At 46.4% G+C, this 15,690-nt stretch overlaps 1 protein-coding gene across 2 annotated transcripts; it reads right to left on the bottom strand.

Moving 5' to 3' along the window:
* Positions 1-1,155: 1,155 nt before the first annotated feature.
* Positions 1,156-11,377, bottom strand: LOC120949795 (uncharacterized). 2 transcript variants are annotated; one of them, XM_049605289.1, is made up of 7 exons: positions 11,267-11,377; positions 8,899-8,916; positions 8,571-8,648; positions 8,315-8,496; positions 8,048-8,246; positions 7,871-7,977; positions 1,156-7,795 (listed from the first exon to the last, which is right to left on the bottom strand). In XM_049605289.1, exons 1-7 carry the CDS (start codon positions 11,319-11,321, stop codon positions 7,673-7,675), a joined length of 762 nt encoding a protein of 253 aa, XP_049461246.1. In that variant the 5' UTR covers positions 11,322-11,377; the 3' UTR covers positions 1,156-7,672. The 2 variants fall into 2 exon arrangements, 1 of the variants encoding a protein (XP_049461246.1); XR_007451837.1 differs by lacking the exons at positions 1,156-7,795; positions 7,871-7,977; positions 8,048-8,246; positions 8,315-8,496 and adding an exon at positions 9,112-10,891 and having other exon boundaries at positions 8,569-8,648; positions 11,267-11,347.
* Between the last annotated feature and the right edge of the window lie 4,313 nt (positions 11,378-15,690).

Here is a 15,690-nt window from a genome sequence, read left to right as displayed (position 1 = left end):
GCAGGGTTTTACATGGATTCTTATAACTGTGGGACACTGCCTTGACTCTTTCCTTTATGATTGCAAATTGGACTCAATGGCAGCCTTCTTGGACCGGCTGCTTAGAAATTCCAATTGGATTTGTCCACCAATGGTGCTAAAGAGTTCATTATTCCCATTACATTACGTTCATTTCGTATAAGAAAGAGTCAATGAAGTGTCTCACAGCTATGAGAACTCCTGGCAACCCCTGTACATCGGTCATCACCCGTCATCGTTAGGGATCCTCAACGAACAACAAAAGCAAAAAGAAAGAAAAAAACAATAAAAAAAGGATATACACACCAACACCACCGAAAGCTTCAACCAAGCAAACATGTTTATTCAGCTAAATATTGTAAATACGCATCATTACAAAGACGATGTACGTGTTGTGTGTCTGTTTATGTGTCTGTTTGTGTGTGTATACAAGTTTGCGTGATGATTGTATTAGTGATGAACGAAAGAAGAAAACACTGCATTAAAAACATACACAACGTAAAACACCGATCGCAACGAGTCCGATTGTTGTAATAAACACACACACACACACACGCGGGGCGTTTGGATTGAAACACCTTGAACGGCATGGTCTTTCCGTTTTGCTTATCTTGTCCTTGTCTGTTTTGTCTCATCTTATCCTTTTTTGGACTTTCCTTCTCTTGTTTGTGTTTGTGCCTCTCACTTTCTTTCTCTTTCCGTATGGGCTTGTTGTGTTACCTGTTCCGTATTCTTAACTGTTTGCTTGTTTGCTTGTCTGGTTCTGGGGTTCTTGGGCGTTTTTTCCTTTCTCCTTTCTTCCGGTTTGGTGTGTTGTGCGGGATAGATCAGTATTATTAATATTATTATTATTATTTGTTATCATAATTGTGTAATATTATTAGTATTTGATGATGATAGGAATGTGAATTGGGCGGCATTTTTTGTAGGTTCACACTGCTTCTCTGTTTCATGTTCTCTTCTCAACCCCCTTCAAATTGGAGGAGGGTTCGTGGCGTTGGAAAGGTATTTTGGCGCCTTTTTTGTTTTGTGTGTATGTTTTGAGCTTTTACGAACAGGAGCAGACAAGCAAATTTGAGCTTTTTCTTGCTTTTTTCTTTTTTTTAAATTTGTTTCTCTCCTTCTATGATCGTGATCGTACGTGTACGTGTTCGTACCTTTCGTAATTGCTTTGTTAGGAAAGTTTTGTTTTCCTAAAAGTTGTTCTGTTGTCGTTTGTTTCTGATTTCTTGGTATGATTGTACTGAGCAGATCTGAGATTGTATGTCATTCTTCTGTTTTTAGTCTTATCACCTTTAAGTGAAAAACGTTCTGCAGGTGGGAATGATGATAAAGATGGGTCAGGGTGAGCAAACATAGCGGAAGGAACGCTCGTAGACAATGTTTATATTTCTAGTAAGGATCAAATCCAAAAAGATATAGTTTGTGATTGTATTTAAAGCGCGTAAAAGTAAACGGTGAACATGAATGTGTCTGGAATGTATCAAAACAAGGGGACTGTGCATCCGAATCATTCAAAAATTAAGGTTCATTCTGTTCCACTGCTTTTGAACTGCTTCCTTCCGGTGTGTTTTTCTTCTCTTCCGTGGGGCGTATCATCGTGTCAAGTGATTAGTCGTGCCGTTGTGTGTCCCTATACGTTCGCCCTGTGCCGTCGTGTGTCATCCTGTTCAAGTGTGTTCATCCTACTGCATTTCTGCTCTCTTCTCTACTGTCGTTCCCTTTTCTTTTGTATTGCTTCCTCTTCTTCAGTTCGTAGTGATGTTGTGCAAGCAGTAGCAGTAGTAGCAGTAACACCCGTACACCGATCGATAAGATCCTTCGACGTAAAGCTGATTTCACGGTCACATAATTTTCACGTTTCTAGCTTCTTTGCTCCGTGTGTTTGTGTGTCTCATTTTCGTGTTTTTTTTTGTTTTTGTTTCAGTTTGTCGGTGTTTGATCGTCTTAGTCCACCTTCCACCGTTCCAATCAATAGTGCGTGTGCGTGTTTCAATTGATGCTTCATGCAAATGTATCACATTTTAATCTAGTTTTTTTTTTTGCTTTTTTTTGTCGAATTTAGACAGTAAAAAATACCACACAATGTAAGCAGAAAAGAAACGCATTTTGCGCATGTTTTCAACTGATTTCTTGTACTAAAACACTCGCGGTCACTCCTTCCCACCACCCTCCTAAGGTGTGCTGAGTCGTAAGGTGACGCACAGGGCTGCAGCTAGGTATTAGCAGATTTACTCCACCGTCCTAAGACGACGAACGCGACCACACCAATCGAGCACACAATTTGTTTTCGGTGGGTATGAGCATGATATGGGGTAGTCCGTTGCCGAACGGTGCGTGGGGTGCTCGTCCTTCTTTTCGCAAGTGGGGTGATCGTTTTTTTTTTTTGGCAACCAAAAACTAAACAAAATGGATAAAGAAAAAACAACACCAAATACACTGTACTGTGGTAACATAAAACCAAACATAAAATAGGCGAAAGCGGATGTACGTCATTGTGTGCGCCGTTTTGTTGTTGTTTGCTGCCGGATGCTCGTAGTGCGCCAGTGCCAATATCGTAATCAATATATATATATCAACTAAGAATATGTATATGTATATGTATATTGTATTGTGTATATATATAAATATGCCCCTCCGGCCTCTTCGGCGGCGCTTGACAATTGCTACGACAATGTTTTATAATATGAAGCACACGGTTTTTTTATCTTCCTTTTTGCCTATCATTCTCTTCTGTTTCTGATTTTCTCCCATTTTTTTTTTCTTCTGTTTGTTTGCTTTGTTGGTTACTTGCCTTGTTTTTTTTGTAATAGCTTTCCTATGCGTGTTTACTAATCGTCACATTACTCGTCATATGTGTGTGTGTGTGAGTATGTCTTTTTCTGTTTTTTTCTCTGCTGTTCTGCTACTTTTTCACGTCTGCCGATGCCGAGAGACTACTAAATGCCGATGCGCGCGCGATGTATAATATAATATTGGTTGATTTGCTGTTTGTTCGTTTTTTTCTGCTGCTGCTTCTGTTCTAGTGCATCCCGGTGCCCTTTTAATACGGTGTTTTTACTTGCTTTCTTTCTTCTTTCTTTTTTTTAAATTTCTCCACTTACTTCTGTATTCATTTCATTTGGTTTTTGTTCGCGCTGTAGATTCATCGTCTCGTGTGTTATTTGTTTTGTTTTGTTTTTTTTTCTTCTTTTGCTTGCTTCTTCACAATAAGCCAAACTTAAGCACAACTATACAACAATGCGGCGTTATGTACAATGTTCTGAATGCGCAACACTCTAATGCTCCTCTATCTTTCTCTCTTTCTCTCTCTTGCTTTCTTGCTCTTTTTTATATTTCCCGCCCGTAGGAGAAAACCTAAGTGAAGCGTGAAGCCCCGATTGTTTTTAAATGGTGGGCAAATGGGGGAGAGTATTAGTGATTAAGGATTGGATTATCAGTTAAATTTGTGCGTGTGTTTGTGTGCTTTTGTGGATGTGTGCGTCTGTGTGTGTGTATTGGATGGGATTTTGGAGCCTGCTTTTGTTTTAACTTGCAACGAATCCTTTAGCGGTCATAGGACGAAGCCCGGCTCTAACGGTAGAACAGAATGTGGAACCACAAATACTATGTTAATATTATTTTTTATACTAAAATACTGCCACAACGGTCCGACTCGTTCGCTTTCGTTCGTGAGCGTGAGGGTGGGCCTTTAAAATGTCTACAAACGTAAAGCGCGCAAGCAAGCTAAAACGACTACTAACATGGGGTGAGCTGCGTCACATGCACTGGTATGTGTTTACATGTGTGGCTGTGTGTGTGTGTGTGTGTGTGTGTGTATGTGTGTATCTGTTTCGTCATAGTATCTTCACTTTCATGCCCTTGCACTAAATGAACTTACGGTTTCGTTTGACCTCGACGCATGGTTGCATAAATGCAGGGGCTGTTTTGATGCGCGATGCCGTACGACTGTTGGGCAAAGCATAACCTGCAAATAGGTCGCCACCATTAGCCGGCAGCACAGGCCGTCAGCTCATGTTACCGTTGCCTTTAGTAGCGAAGCAAAACATAAAGGTTGGCAGCAATGAGTCATCTCAAGGGAAAGAAAAAAGTTGGAAAAAGAAGAAAAATACATCTTCCAACATCAAGATCCGATGTACTGGATGTTAACGCCTTAAAGTATGCAATTTTCAAGTAGGCGTAGAGTTAGTAATTAGTACAGCTAGAAATTAGTACACAGGAAGAATGAAGAATGAGCAAGTAAGAACTAGAACTATAATAAAGAAGGTAATCCTAAACCCTTGGAATTGGTAGTAGACAAAGAAGAAGTGTCAGTAAAAGATGACACATAATTTAGAAAATGGTGAACTTCAAACAAGCCTTCATTAAGTGTATTTAGTACAAACCGTGGTGATAAACGACCACTTATGCAAATGTCACTATACTAGTCACTATACTATAGTGAGTTAAAGACGAAACAGACACACCAACTTACACACACACACACACACAAACACACCTTGGTTTGGGACAAATGGCATAAGCACGATGTCTTTCGCATAACTACTAAACTGTTCGCTGAGCTGCTGTTGGTTACATTTACGGATAAGAAACTAGCGGCAACTCAGTAGGAGGGACCAAATGTGCTGTGAGGTTTTGGCTTTTTTTCGGTTCTGTCTGTATACCGTTCCGGTTTTGCGTCTACTAGCTTCTTTCTAAGTCCCCTACTTGGTATCCTTCCCTCCCTTCTCCCTTTTTAAGGGTGGTTCTTACATCTGTTGTTGCTGAAATTTTCCTCTTTGCCATACCGTACGTTTACATCACTATTATTGATTTCTATCTACGTTATTGTTATCCACGAATATGTTGTTTTTTTCTTCCTCCTCTTTTTGTGTGCGTTTGTTTGTGTTCTTGTGGTGGTTGTTTTATTCAGCTTGTTTTCACAGCTAATATTGAATATATTCTTACTCCAGTTTGTGCTGCCTTTTTGCCAGCTTTGTTTTTTTTTTGTGTTTGTTTGTTTAGTTTGGTTTGTCTTTGTTCGTTTGGTTGTGCTAGTTTTGTTTGTTTGTTTGTTTTTTCTTCTGTTTTCTTTTGTCACATATTACCATTATTTCTAATTTCATCACTACCGCTTGTTCACTTGCTATTTGTTATGTTCTGCAACTACTCATTCTCCTTCTCTCTTACTTTCTCTTTCCTTTTCTCTGCATTAAACATGTGTAAAAAAAGGCGAGAAGCTCCAATATGGATGAGTAGCGGTTGTGTGTGTGTGTTTGTTTGTTTTCTTTTTGTTTTTGTGTTGTGTTGTATGTAGCTTAATGTTTTTGTCTTGGTGTGGCTTTTCTATTCTTCCTTTTTTTTATCTTTCTAATATCTTTTTTTGTTTCGTTACGACGTGTACTTTGTTAGAGTTGTTTTTTTTTTTGGTTACTTTAGTCATTTTTTGTATCAAATTTGTTACGCGTCTTCTAAAGAGAGAGGCCACTTCGTCCATCGTCCTTGGGGCGACCGGAAGGAAACGGGCTTAGAGCACTCCCACATACACACACACACACACTTACACTTAAAATCGAACAGAAATCAAACGGTTATCTTCCGGTGCGCCACCTTTCTGTCCTCTCTCTGTTGAATACTGGTAGTGTTGTCTGTGCGTGTGTGTGTATTTTCTTGTTTCGCAAATAGTTTTGTTTTCCGTTAATGATATTTGTTAAATTTATTCTGGTAGTTGTTTCCCTATGTTTTTTTTTGCTTCTTCTGCTTCTTTCGTTCACTCTTGTTTTTGTGTGTGTATGTTGCTCTTGCAATATGTCAAGTCCGATGCCTAAGGCATAGGTTAAAAATGTTTGTTTGTTGTTTTTGGCCTGTCGCCTTCTCTCGTGTCGCCTAACGCTCTCGTGTATAGAGTGATGAGTTTTTTGTTTCTTCCTTTTTCTTCTCTTTTGTTTCCTTTTATTGAATTGGTCTTTTGGCTTTTAGTTGCTAAATGTTTAGCATTTAGTGTGTTTTTTTCTAATGTAGAGTTCGCTTGCACTATGTTTTTTTTTTCTTGTTTGTTTTTACTTTGTTTTGTTTGTGCCACAATTGTTGGTTCCTGCGTGGTTCGTGCGTATGTCCTACGTGTGTGTATCGATTGTGTTCGGGTGTTTTTGTTTGTTTGTTTTTGTCCTACGTTGAGTTGATTGTGTGTGTTTTCCATTGGTGGGTGAAGGTAGTGTACGTGTGCGAAAAAATTTTCATATGTGGGTGTGTATGTATGTACGTGTATCTAGTTTCTTTTTTGATCCAAAGGTACAACACAAACCAAAACTCGATTGAATATGTAAATACTATCTGTGCAAAAATAGTTGTGTTCCTCTGTCATCCCTTTGCTTTCCGCTTTTCCCGCTTTTTTCATTTTGTATTGAATACATTATTCATGTAGAGATAGGTGGGTCATTTCATCAACGTTTTGTGTTTTTTTTTTTTGTTAATAACTTTTGTGTTTTGTAAGTTTCACTTCTCGTTTCTGATTCTGCTTTTACGGTGCTTCACTCCATGCTCTATTCCAGCCTGGGAAGTACGTTTTTGGTTTTTTGGATAGGATATTTGCGACTAAAACAACAAACCAAAACCAAAAACTCCTCCAAACTGCTCCTCGGTTTTGCTTATGATGCTTATAGCGATTGTGTCGAAGCTGCACTTACTTGTCTTCGAATAAAGATGTGATAAAGCATTGTGACGTTTCTTAGAATAACCAATGCGCGGTACTTAGGATCATCGTCTTGTAGACGTCTGACTCCTCTCCCCTCCGGCCTGGGGACCGAACAAGCGGCGGACGGTGGTCAACGAATGTAAGTGTATCCCAATCCCCTTAACTAACTGTCCAGCCTTGTCCAGGTACTGGTACTGGTAATGGTGGTAATGGTGGTGATGATGGTGGTGGTGGGGCCAAAGACATAAATCCAAAACTCTCTCTCTCTCGCATCGCAAGGACAATCCCTACAGGAGGAAAGGGAAGTAGGGAGTGGAGTAGTATACTAATCGTGGTGTTGCGAATTTGTTCCTTCTCCCTCATCCTCCCCCCTTCACTATAAGGCCCTTGTTGATTGTAGATTCACATTTTGTCCTCCGTTTTTGCTCCCCACCAAATCCATCCTCACCGTGTTACCTACACAGAGGAGAGCACCAATTCCAGAGCTTCATTCTCCACAGCACCAATGAAGAGTGATGATGATGATGGTGTTCCTGCTGTTGGGCTGTTGGGTTGGCTGGGTTTTCCGCGGACAGCAGTATCCAGCACAAGCGAACTAATGTGATATGCGAGCGTGTATTGTAGGCGCGCGTTGAAGATATGGCGTAGGTCGTGGTGGCTTCCGCTTCTGTGGTCTTTTCTTTTGTTTGTTTAACAGCCTGATATTAGGTGCCGCGTTACACACGCCCACCTACCGTCCGTCCCACCCGGTCCAGTCCAGTCTCAAAAATGGGGTCCACAACGCATCATCGCCAGAAGATGGTGCGAAACGAAGCGAAAACAACACAAAAAAAAACATGTGCGCACGATCGTCGCACAGTTCCAGCAACTATATAAAACTCGCCCTTCATCATACCAGAGTGTCTAGGTCCGTGCTGCCGGTCGGGTGCAGCCCTACTAGACGTTCGATGCGATGACGAGCGGGTTTTATTTCTGGTGATTTCAGTTGTCCACCTCGTGACAAACCTCCATGTAGTCCGGGTCGTGCATGATGTCCTTGATCATGTCCTTCAGCATCGTGTACCGCGGGAAGATGGGATAGATTTTGGAGTTACCGTACTCGGACTTGGAGGAGGAGGAGAAGAAGTTGGAGGAATTATCAGTACCATTTTCTCATGCTCGATGTGCTCGATCCCTTACCTTCAGCTCTCGAATCAAGTTCCTTAGACCGGTGTACTTCTTGAGCAGACGGTACAGATCGTTGATCATCTGCGTGTTTTCCTGCTCGATCTGTGCCGTGGTCATTGCTGGAATGGAAAGAGATGGCCATGTTATTATTGACATCGTTGACAGCTTCCAAACTCCACGGTGACTTACTTTCGAGTCGCTCCATCCGTTCGCGCCGTTCGGCGGCTTCCTCCGCAAGCTTGGCGGACGTCTTCACGCCCTCGCCCGACTTTTGCGACTTCTCCATAATGCTGCAGGCACGCAGTACGAACGCCGGCACCGTTTCTAGCTTCTCCTGCTTCGGGATCTCGACCAGCGTCCAGTACTGCGTTTCCAGCCGGATCACATCCTTAAGAGCACACGGGTTTAGGATATATATGAGTGGACTAAGGCCATGGTATCCACGCCACAACTTACCTTGATCATGAGCTTCAGCATCGGGTAGCGATTGAAGATGTTGCGCTGGCTCTTGGAGTCGCCGTATTTGTTCATCAGGTTGACCAGCGCCTTCTTGGCGGTATCGTACGATTCCTCCAACCGGAGCCGGACCGCCCGCAGCCGTTCGTTCGTCTCGAGCAGCTCTTCGCGGCTCATACCACCTGAAAGTTTGGGAGGACGACGTTAGTCTGCCTTAATGTTCCGCTGCCCAGCGCTCGTTCCGATCGGTACTCACTCGGTGAACCTTCATCCTTAACGTCTTGCACTATTCGTCGGACGCTTTGTGTAAATTTGCCAACTAAATTTGTTGAAGCTACGAAGGATCAATGAATAGTATTGCGCTATCAATTGGAATTCTAAACACACACACACACACACGCAGATAGGGATCCTATTTTGCTACAAAAGTACATCTACTGCTACTCTAAAACACAGGCCTTTTGCTAAAACCTACTGACTACAATCACTCTCTTGTTTGTTCTAAGAAGGTTTAGATTACTATTTTACTATTCTACCTCTACCTAACTCAAACAGACCAACCCTGGTTCAAGCTCATTACTCACCATAATGCTTGGGAGATTCTGTAAAGATAGTAAGCGGAGAATCGATTAATGAACTAGTCTTTGCCACCGCAGTACGTCAGATCGCCGTCTGACGTAAAACCGCTACTAAGCGAGCTACTGACACTCTTGTGATGACATTTACATGGAAGCAGCAGCAGTAGTACTACTAGAAATGATACTAAACGCATGCCTACAGCGGGGAGAGCAACTTACAGTGTTGGCTGGGGTTTGTGTGGTTGGTCGGAACAGTGTGTATCGTGTTGTCTCATTACACAGACAGACAGACGTGGATGGGTAAAGGTAGCAATAGTAGTAGTAGTAGTAGTAGTGGTGGTGGTCGTGATCGTGAGTGGTGTGTCTTGTTGGGTGGATAAGAGTGTGTGGGTGTTTTTGGGTTCGCCCTGACGAACGACGCGAAACCTTGCTCTGTGAACGAAACTAGAAGCTGCTGGAAGTAGAAAAGTTACGTCCCCTGTGTTCCTTCCCTCATTTGAAACGGAAATAGATTCCCCCATGTTTTCTTCATCTTAAGGTTAAAATTATGTATAAAAATCGTGTCAAACGATCACGTATGTAAATGGCATTTCTTCGGTGGTGTGGCATTCAATTGGAGCAGAACAAAACGACCGCCACCAACGACCGACATATCACATCTTTATGGAAATGAGAAATCGGATGCCCCGACGCGACGCAAGCTCGTGCCGTGTGATCTAATATGTCGAACCTTTTTCGGCGTAGGAAAGAATTTTCGTGCCGGCAAAGAGATTGTGCTTGTCGCCGGTCGTGCTGCCACCGGCATGTTCAGCTGGTTTGCTTTTCGTGCGCTGCTTAGCACTCTGGGCAGGCAGTGGGCCTCCCCCTGGCTGGTGTTGGTGTTGCTGCTGGTGCTGCGACTGTTGCTGCTGGTGCTTCTCGCTGTGACGATCCGTACCCGAGTCTGGGCCGCGGAAGAACGCATCCACAAAATCCCCCGACAGGTCGGACGACAGGTTAGCGGTCAGGTAGCGCCGGTAGTAGTGCTCCTCCGCGTACGTGTTCCCAATGTTGATCTTGTTGCCGTAGATCCGATCGAACGCTTCGAACACGTGCTCGTTGTTCAGGTGCTTGGTAAGGCGCGGTCGCTCTCGCAGCCCCAGCTTGTGCAGGATCTGGTGTTTGATCGTTTGCAGCAGAATCACCTCGAGCGGGGGATTGCTTTTGGGGGGCGCTGAATCGGATCCTCCCGGCACACTGCCGGCCCGATCGTAGAACAGTCCATTAGCGTTGGCAGCGATACGACGGTTGTAAAACTCGGACAGCACGTCCGTCACCAGGAAGATGGTGCTGAGAATGATCTGGGACGGTGGTTTAAGCCCTTCGTGCTCCAGCCCGAACTCGTACACCTTCCGGTTGGTGGAGAGCAGATTGTTCAGGCTGCAGCCCGTCGGGTGAAAGTCACGCTTGGTGCGCTGGGTGGAGAGTCGCTCCAGCCGGCGCAGCTCCGTCTCCTTGCGCAGCTTGCACAGCTCGAGCAGCACGTTCGGATCGAAGCAGTAGAACGTTTGCTCGATTGCGTCCGCCTCGTGGTGCGTAGTGCCGGTGCGCATACAGCGCCGGTCCAGCTGCTCGTCGTACAGTGCGTACAGATCGCTCGCCAGCTCGCCGGCATGGTCCCAGGCGCAGGTCACGTTCGGTGGATGCATCGGGCGCACCAGCACGCCCAGCTCGGTTGGACCGTGCACGGAAAGGCCACGGTCGCTGCTCGCTTCTACCGTTAGCTCGTACGGCTGCTCGTGCTCCTCCACCGCCAGAAAGCACTCCAGGCAGGCGTCGCTGGCTGCTGTGGCCCCGTTCGCGCCACGACAAACGGTGGCTCCGAGAAGCAGCAGTAGCAGGCCACAGGTGGTGACCGAAAGCAGGCGCTGCCATGTTTGGCCAACCCGGCCAGCCCTATATGGATGCGGCTGCCGGCGTCCCGTTGCTCCAGAACGAGTCCAACGGCGCGATGGCTCACCTAACCATGTGTGTATGTGTGTGTGTGTGTGTTTTGTTGTGTTTTTGTTGTGTTTTTTTGGTGCGCAAAAGGTGTAATAGCATGTTCCATAACCAGCCGTTGGGGGGTAGGTGAATTGGATAAGGAAAAGAAACGAAAAGTGTGATCAAGAAACGGGGAATAAACAGACACAGACGCGCGCGCGCGCTTGAACGCAATCGTCATATTTGGAGGTTATGCGCGATCAACAAAGAAGAAAAAAAACAGAAGAAATGGAATCAATAAAACCATATGTGAGAGTAAAAAGCCATCCTCCTTCCATTCTCCTCCTCTTCTAGTACACACACACAGACACACACGCGCAAGACACGATGAAGATGATGGAGGATCACTCACCGCCGGCATCCGAGGATCGCTGGGAGATGCCGCGCTTCATGTCGTGCTTGCCCATCTTGGCGGCCAGCTCGTCGCGTTGCAGTTGCTTCGAGTTGCGTCGACTGTTGCTGCTGCTGCTGCTGCCAGCGGCCCGTGGCTCGCCCGAGGTGGTGGGAAGGGTCGGTACCGACGACGAGGAAGCGGACGTAGAAGAGTGCTGCGGACGGCGCGAGGACTGCGATGTACTGGAATGCGGTACGTCGGCGGAATGAAGCTGCTGCTGCTGTTGCGGTGAGGGTTTGCTGCTGCTGCTGCTGCTGCTGGTGGAGGATGATGCTGTTGGTTGTTGCTGTGGACAGTGTGGCGGCTGTTGCGGTTTGCTAACTTTTCTCGGATAGCGTAATTTTCTGCCGAACCCTTTATTAGGGTAGGTTCTATACTATCGGTTAGCTTTGCGGACCCAATCTAGGTTAGACTCATTGTTGTACCAGATGCCTGCAGATGGGATGGTGAGAAACGCAGGGGGAAGGGTTGGTTGGGGGGGGAGGGGGGGGGGGGTTGAAAAAAGAGGGGAAGAATACGGTTACTTAGCATGCCTGGCCGGGAGCCTGGAAGGTAAAACGTAGTTAAGGTAGTAGATACTAAACAGCTAAACAGCTAAGTGCGTACGTATGGGATGAAGGTGTGAGATGATGCTAAAAGCATGCAGAAAGTAACGCTAACAGTAACGCCGCGAGCGTTCAACCAACCGGTATCGACTGGCGTCTAGAGCGCTTCTTCTACTGCTAAACCACTACCACCGGCTACCACACCAAATCAATATTCTCCCATCCCAGTTGGCTGTTGTCTAAAGGGAGCAAACAAGTTGCTATCCGAGAAATCTTGCGTACTTCAGGATGCTGCTGCTACTGCTAAAGTTGCTCTAAATTCAACATTCTTCTCTATCACTCGCTCGCTCTTTCTCTCTCTCTCTTTCCCTCTAGTAGCTTCCTGTCATGCAAATGCTGGTATGAGAGAGGCTTCCCATCAACACAAGATTTGCGTTCGAGAGTGTGATCCAAACGCCTCCCAGCATGGGTAGAAAAGAAAACTTTTCCTATTACTGCCGCTTCATCAAACATTTAAAGCACAAACAAGGCAGAACAAAAACACTAGAACAAACACACAGAGACAGAGAGAGAGAAAGAAAGAGACACACGTTGAGGGACACTATTTTTGCGGAAGCTTTTTGTCGTTGGGCGTTACAGGCCACCTTGTTGTCCTACCGAAGTTCCAAAGGCAAACAATAATATTAACACTAACACTAATAACCAACATCCTGCCCCGCTCTCCTCTTCCCTCCCTTCCTGCTATCTCTATCCCTTTCTCTCCCGATGGAAGCACGAGCCACCTTTCCACTTGATTTGATGTCCACTTGTGCCTGATCAATATAAGGGTTGTTGACAGCGAAGGACGTCGTTCTCGCGGCAAACTCGCTTTTGTTGAGTGGGCTACCCAAAGGCCTGTTACTATAAGGGGGAAGGGGTGAAAGCCACAAAAACCACGGCTAACAATTTTGCACCCCTACCCCCTCCACTGCACTTTTCCTCCCCCCCCCGTTTGTTGGACTTTGCGCCGGGGGAGAGAGTAAAAGTACTCTTAAGTCATAATGGGTGTGCAACAACGGGCCGTGTGTATTTATAAATAGTAGTTGCAAGAGAGGGTGCTGTTTGCCAGATGAGTTGGTCTTTGTCGTGTTCAAGAAGTGACCTACAAAGGCAAAGGAAAACGATGCTGTATCCTCTACAGACACACAGAGCAACAACCAAAGTAGGCCGCCAGGGGGGAAGCAACGTTTCTGCCGTTGTTAATGGTGTGATGTCATTTGGTTGAAAGTTTGCCCTCCCATTGTACTGCTGGAAAGGAGGGGAGAAGGGTCCAGGAAATTTAAAGCAATAACAAGCTTTTTCCCTCCACTCCCTTCTCTCTCTCTCTCTCTCTCTCTCTCTCTCTCTCTCTCTCTCTCTCTGGGTGCACTGGGACAAGTTTGTTCCACGACTTGTTCCGTCCCGAGGTTCGATTTTCTGCAGCTCGCTCGATTACGCTCCAAACTGCTCCGCAAACTTATCTGACGGGCCTGTGTGTGGCCCTTCCTCTGTGAGCCGATCTGATCCTCCAGAGGGTCCCTTTGGTGGGACAGCACCACCAACCGACACGCTCACCGACCTGTCAAAAAGCATTTCCAAGCAATATGCCATAGGCCTGCCGGTCGGCAAGCTGCCGGATTGGGCCAAAAAGGGCTGTCTGGAATGTCAACCCCTTGCGGAAAGCGTTCGTTCTGCAAAATGAACGAAAGCCTGGACACACACACACACACACACAGCGCAATATGGTGCTTTGGCGAACCGGTGCGGTGTACGTGTGCCACAACTCATCCACTCCCATCCCCGGGGCCGTTCGGCCGTTTCTCATCTCGTCGTCACTGCACGACCGGCACTTTCATCCGGCCGGGCGGGAAAAAACAAGGGAACAAGGGTTGATTGGGAAAAGTGAGAGGGCGAGGACAATTCGATTGCCGTACACCTCCCCGCGTCCTTTCACAAGGCCGGGAAAAGAAGGTCCACAAACGAACTGAAGTGAGTGCACAGAAAAAAACAGAGGAAAAAACGGCCAGCCGCGAAAAAGACGAACCATGGACGCTGGAAAAGACGCGGGAGTAATGGGAGTTTAGTCTATAGGACCTGTATATCAGCTCTCGGTACGGATAAAACAAAAGCAATGGTACAACAGCACACACACACATACACACACACAGACACACACTAAACGGCTAACACAAATGCCATTGACAGCCATTTCTTCAAGCTCTCAGAGGCGCTGGCTCACCAACAGAGACCGTGTCTCGGTTGCTGCTTTGGATTTGCTGCTCGTCCGCCGACGATGATAGTGAGGAGCAAAAATGAGCAAAAAAAACCCTGGAAAAACTCACCCAAGCTCGTGAAAGAGCCGGGAAAGAACACACACACACAGAGGCAAGGCAAGTGGGAAAGGGCATCGTTTCTTGTTTGGGATTTTCGTCCTCGAACGTGCACACGTTAGTCGTTCGTCCGTCCGTCGACACGAACGTTCATCCTTCTGTGTTCTGGCTCCTTGTCTGTATTATACGAGAGTGTATCTCGCTCTATCTCTCTCTCCCTTTATGTTTCTGTGCTGTATGTGCTTCACAGCAAAGCTTGCCATGCTTTCGTCAAATTGCACGCGAGCGAACAAGGCCACAACAGAGCAGTGGAGAGTTCTTTTTGCTGCGCCAATTAGGAAAAGCAGATGTACATTTTTGTCCACTCTGCTGCTGCGATATGGAAGTGAACATGGAAAGCAAGGTAGGGGGCAAAGGGGAAAAAATACGGCCTGGAAAATGGCAAAGCAAGCAACAAAGGGGGCAACTCGTTTGTCTGTCCTCGATGTCCTGCGCGCCGCTCGCGCAATGAGCAAACGCTTCCGGACCGCATCACGTGGAGACAACACGGTGGACATGCTTCTGGTAATGGACACACAATGTACACACTAGTGATGGGTAAGGTTGGCAAAAATCGCGAGTCAATAATTTCGGAACCAATTCTGGAAGCCCAGCCATTATCCGGAGTTGTGTGGAGTCGTCTGGAGTCGTCTCGAGTCGTCTGGAGTCGGAGTTTATCGGAGTTGGAGTCGCCCGGAGTCATCCGGAGACGTTCTGAGTTGGAGTCGTCCGGAGTCGTGCGGAGTCGATCGGAGTCGGAGGCGTCCGGAGTCGTCTGGAGTCATTCGGAGTTGAAGTCTTCCAGAGTCCTTTGAAGTCGCCTGAATTCGCCCGGAGTCGTCTGGAGAAATTCGAAGTCGTCCAGAATCGTTTAAAGTCACCCGAAGTCGTCCGGAGTCGTCCAGAGTCGTCCGGAGTCGTTCGGGGTTGGAGTCGCCCAGAGTCGTCCGGAGACGTTCGAAGTTGGAGTCATCCGGAGTCGTGCGGAGTCGTCCGGAGTCGTCGGCAGTCATTCGGAGTTGATGTCGTCCAGAGTCGTTTGAAGTCGCCCGAAGTCGCCCGGAGTCGTCTGGAGTCATTCGAAGTCGTCCAGAGTCGTTTGAAGTTATTCGAAGTCGTCTGGAATCATCTGAAGTCACCCGAAGTCGTACGGAGTCGTCCTAAGTCTTCCGTAGTCGTTAGGAGGCGGAGTCGTCTGGAGTCGTCCGGAGACGTTCGGAGTTGGAGTCGTCCGAAGTAGTGCGGAGTCTTTCGGAGTCGGAGGCGTCCGGAGTCGTCTGGAGTCGTTCGGAGTTGAAGTCGTCCAGAGTCTTTTGAAGTCGCCCGAATTCGCCCGGAGTCGTCTGGAGAAATTCGAAGTCGTCCAGAATCGTTTGAAGTCGCCCGAATTAGCCAGGAGTCGTCTAAAGTCATTCGAAATCGTCCGGAATTATCTGTAGTCACCCGAAGT

Source organism: Anopheles coluzzii, chromosome 2 (assembly GCF_943734685.1).
Source record: "Anopheles coluzzii chromosome 2, AcolN3, whole genome shotgun sequence".
In the NCBI taxonomy this organism is placed as follows: Eukaryota; Metazoa; Arthropoda; class Insecta; order Diptera; family Culicidae; genus Anopheles; species Anopheles coluzzii.
The sequence above is the reverse complement of the archived record's forward strand: the minus strand, read 5'-3'. Positions and strand labels throughout refer to the sequence as shown.

Excerpts from the sequence above, each read along its gene's own strand:
- LOC120949795 (XM_049605289.1), bottom strand. The coding sequence starts at position 11,321 with ATGGGCAAGCACGACATGAAGCGCGGCATCTCCCAGCGATCCTCGGAT. Across the intron at positions 7,978-8,047 it reads ACGGATGGAGCGACTCGAAA|CAATGACCACGGCACAGATC; the intron begins GTAAGTCACCGT and ends TTTCCATTCCAG. Across the intron at positions 7,796-7,870 it reads ACTTGATTCGAGAGCTGAAG|TCCGAGTACGGTAACTCCAA; the intron begins GTAAGGGATCGA and ends TCCTCCTCCAAG.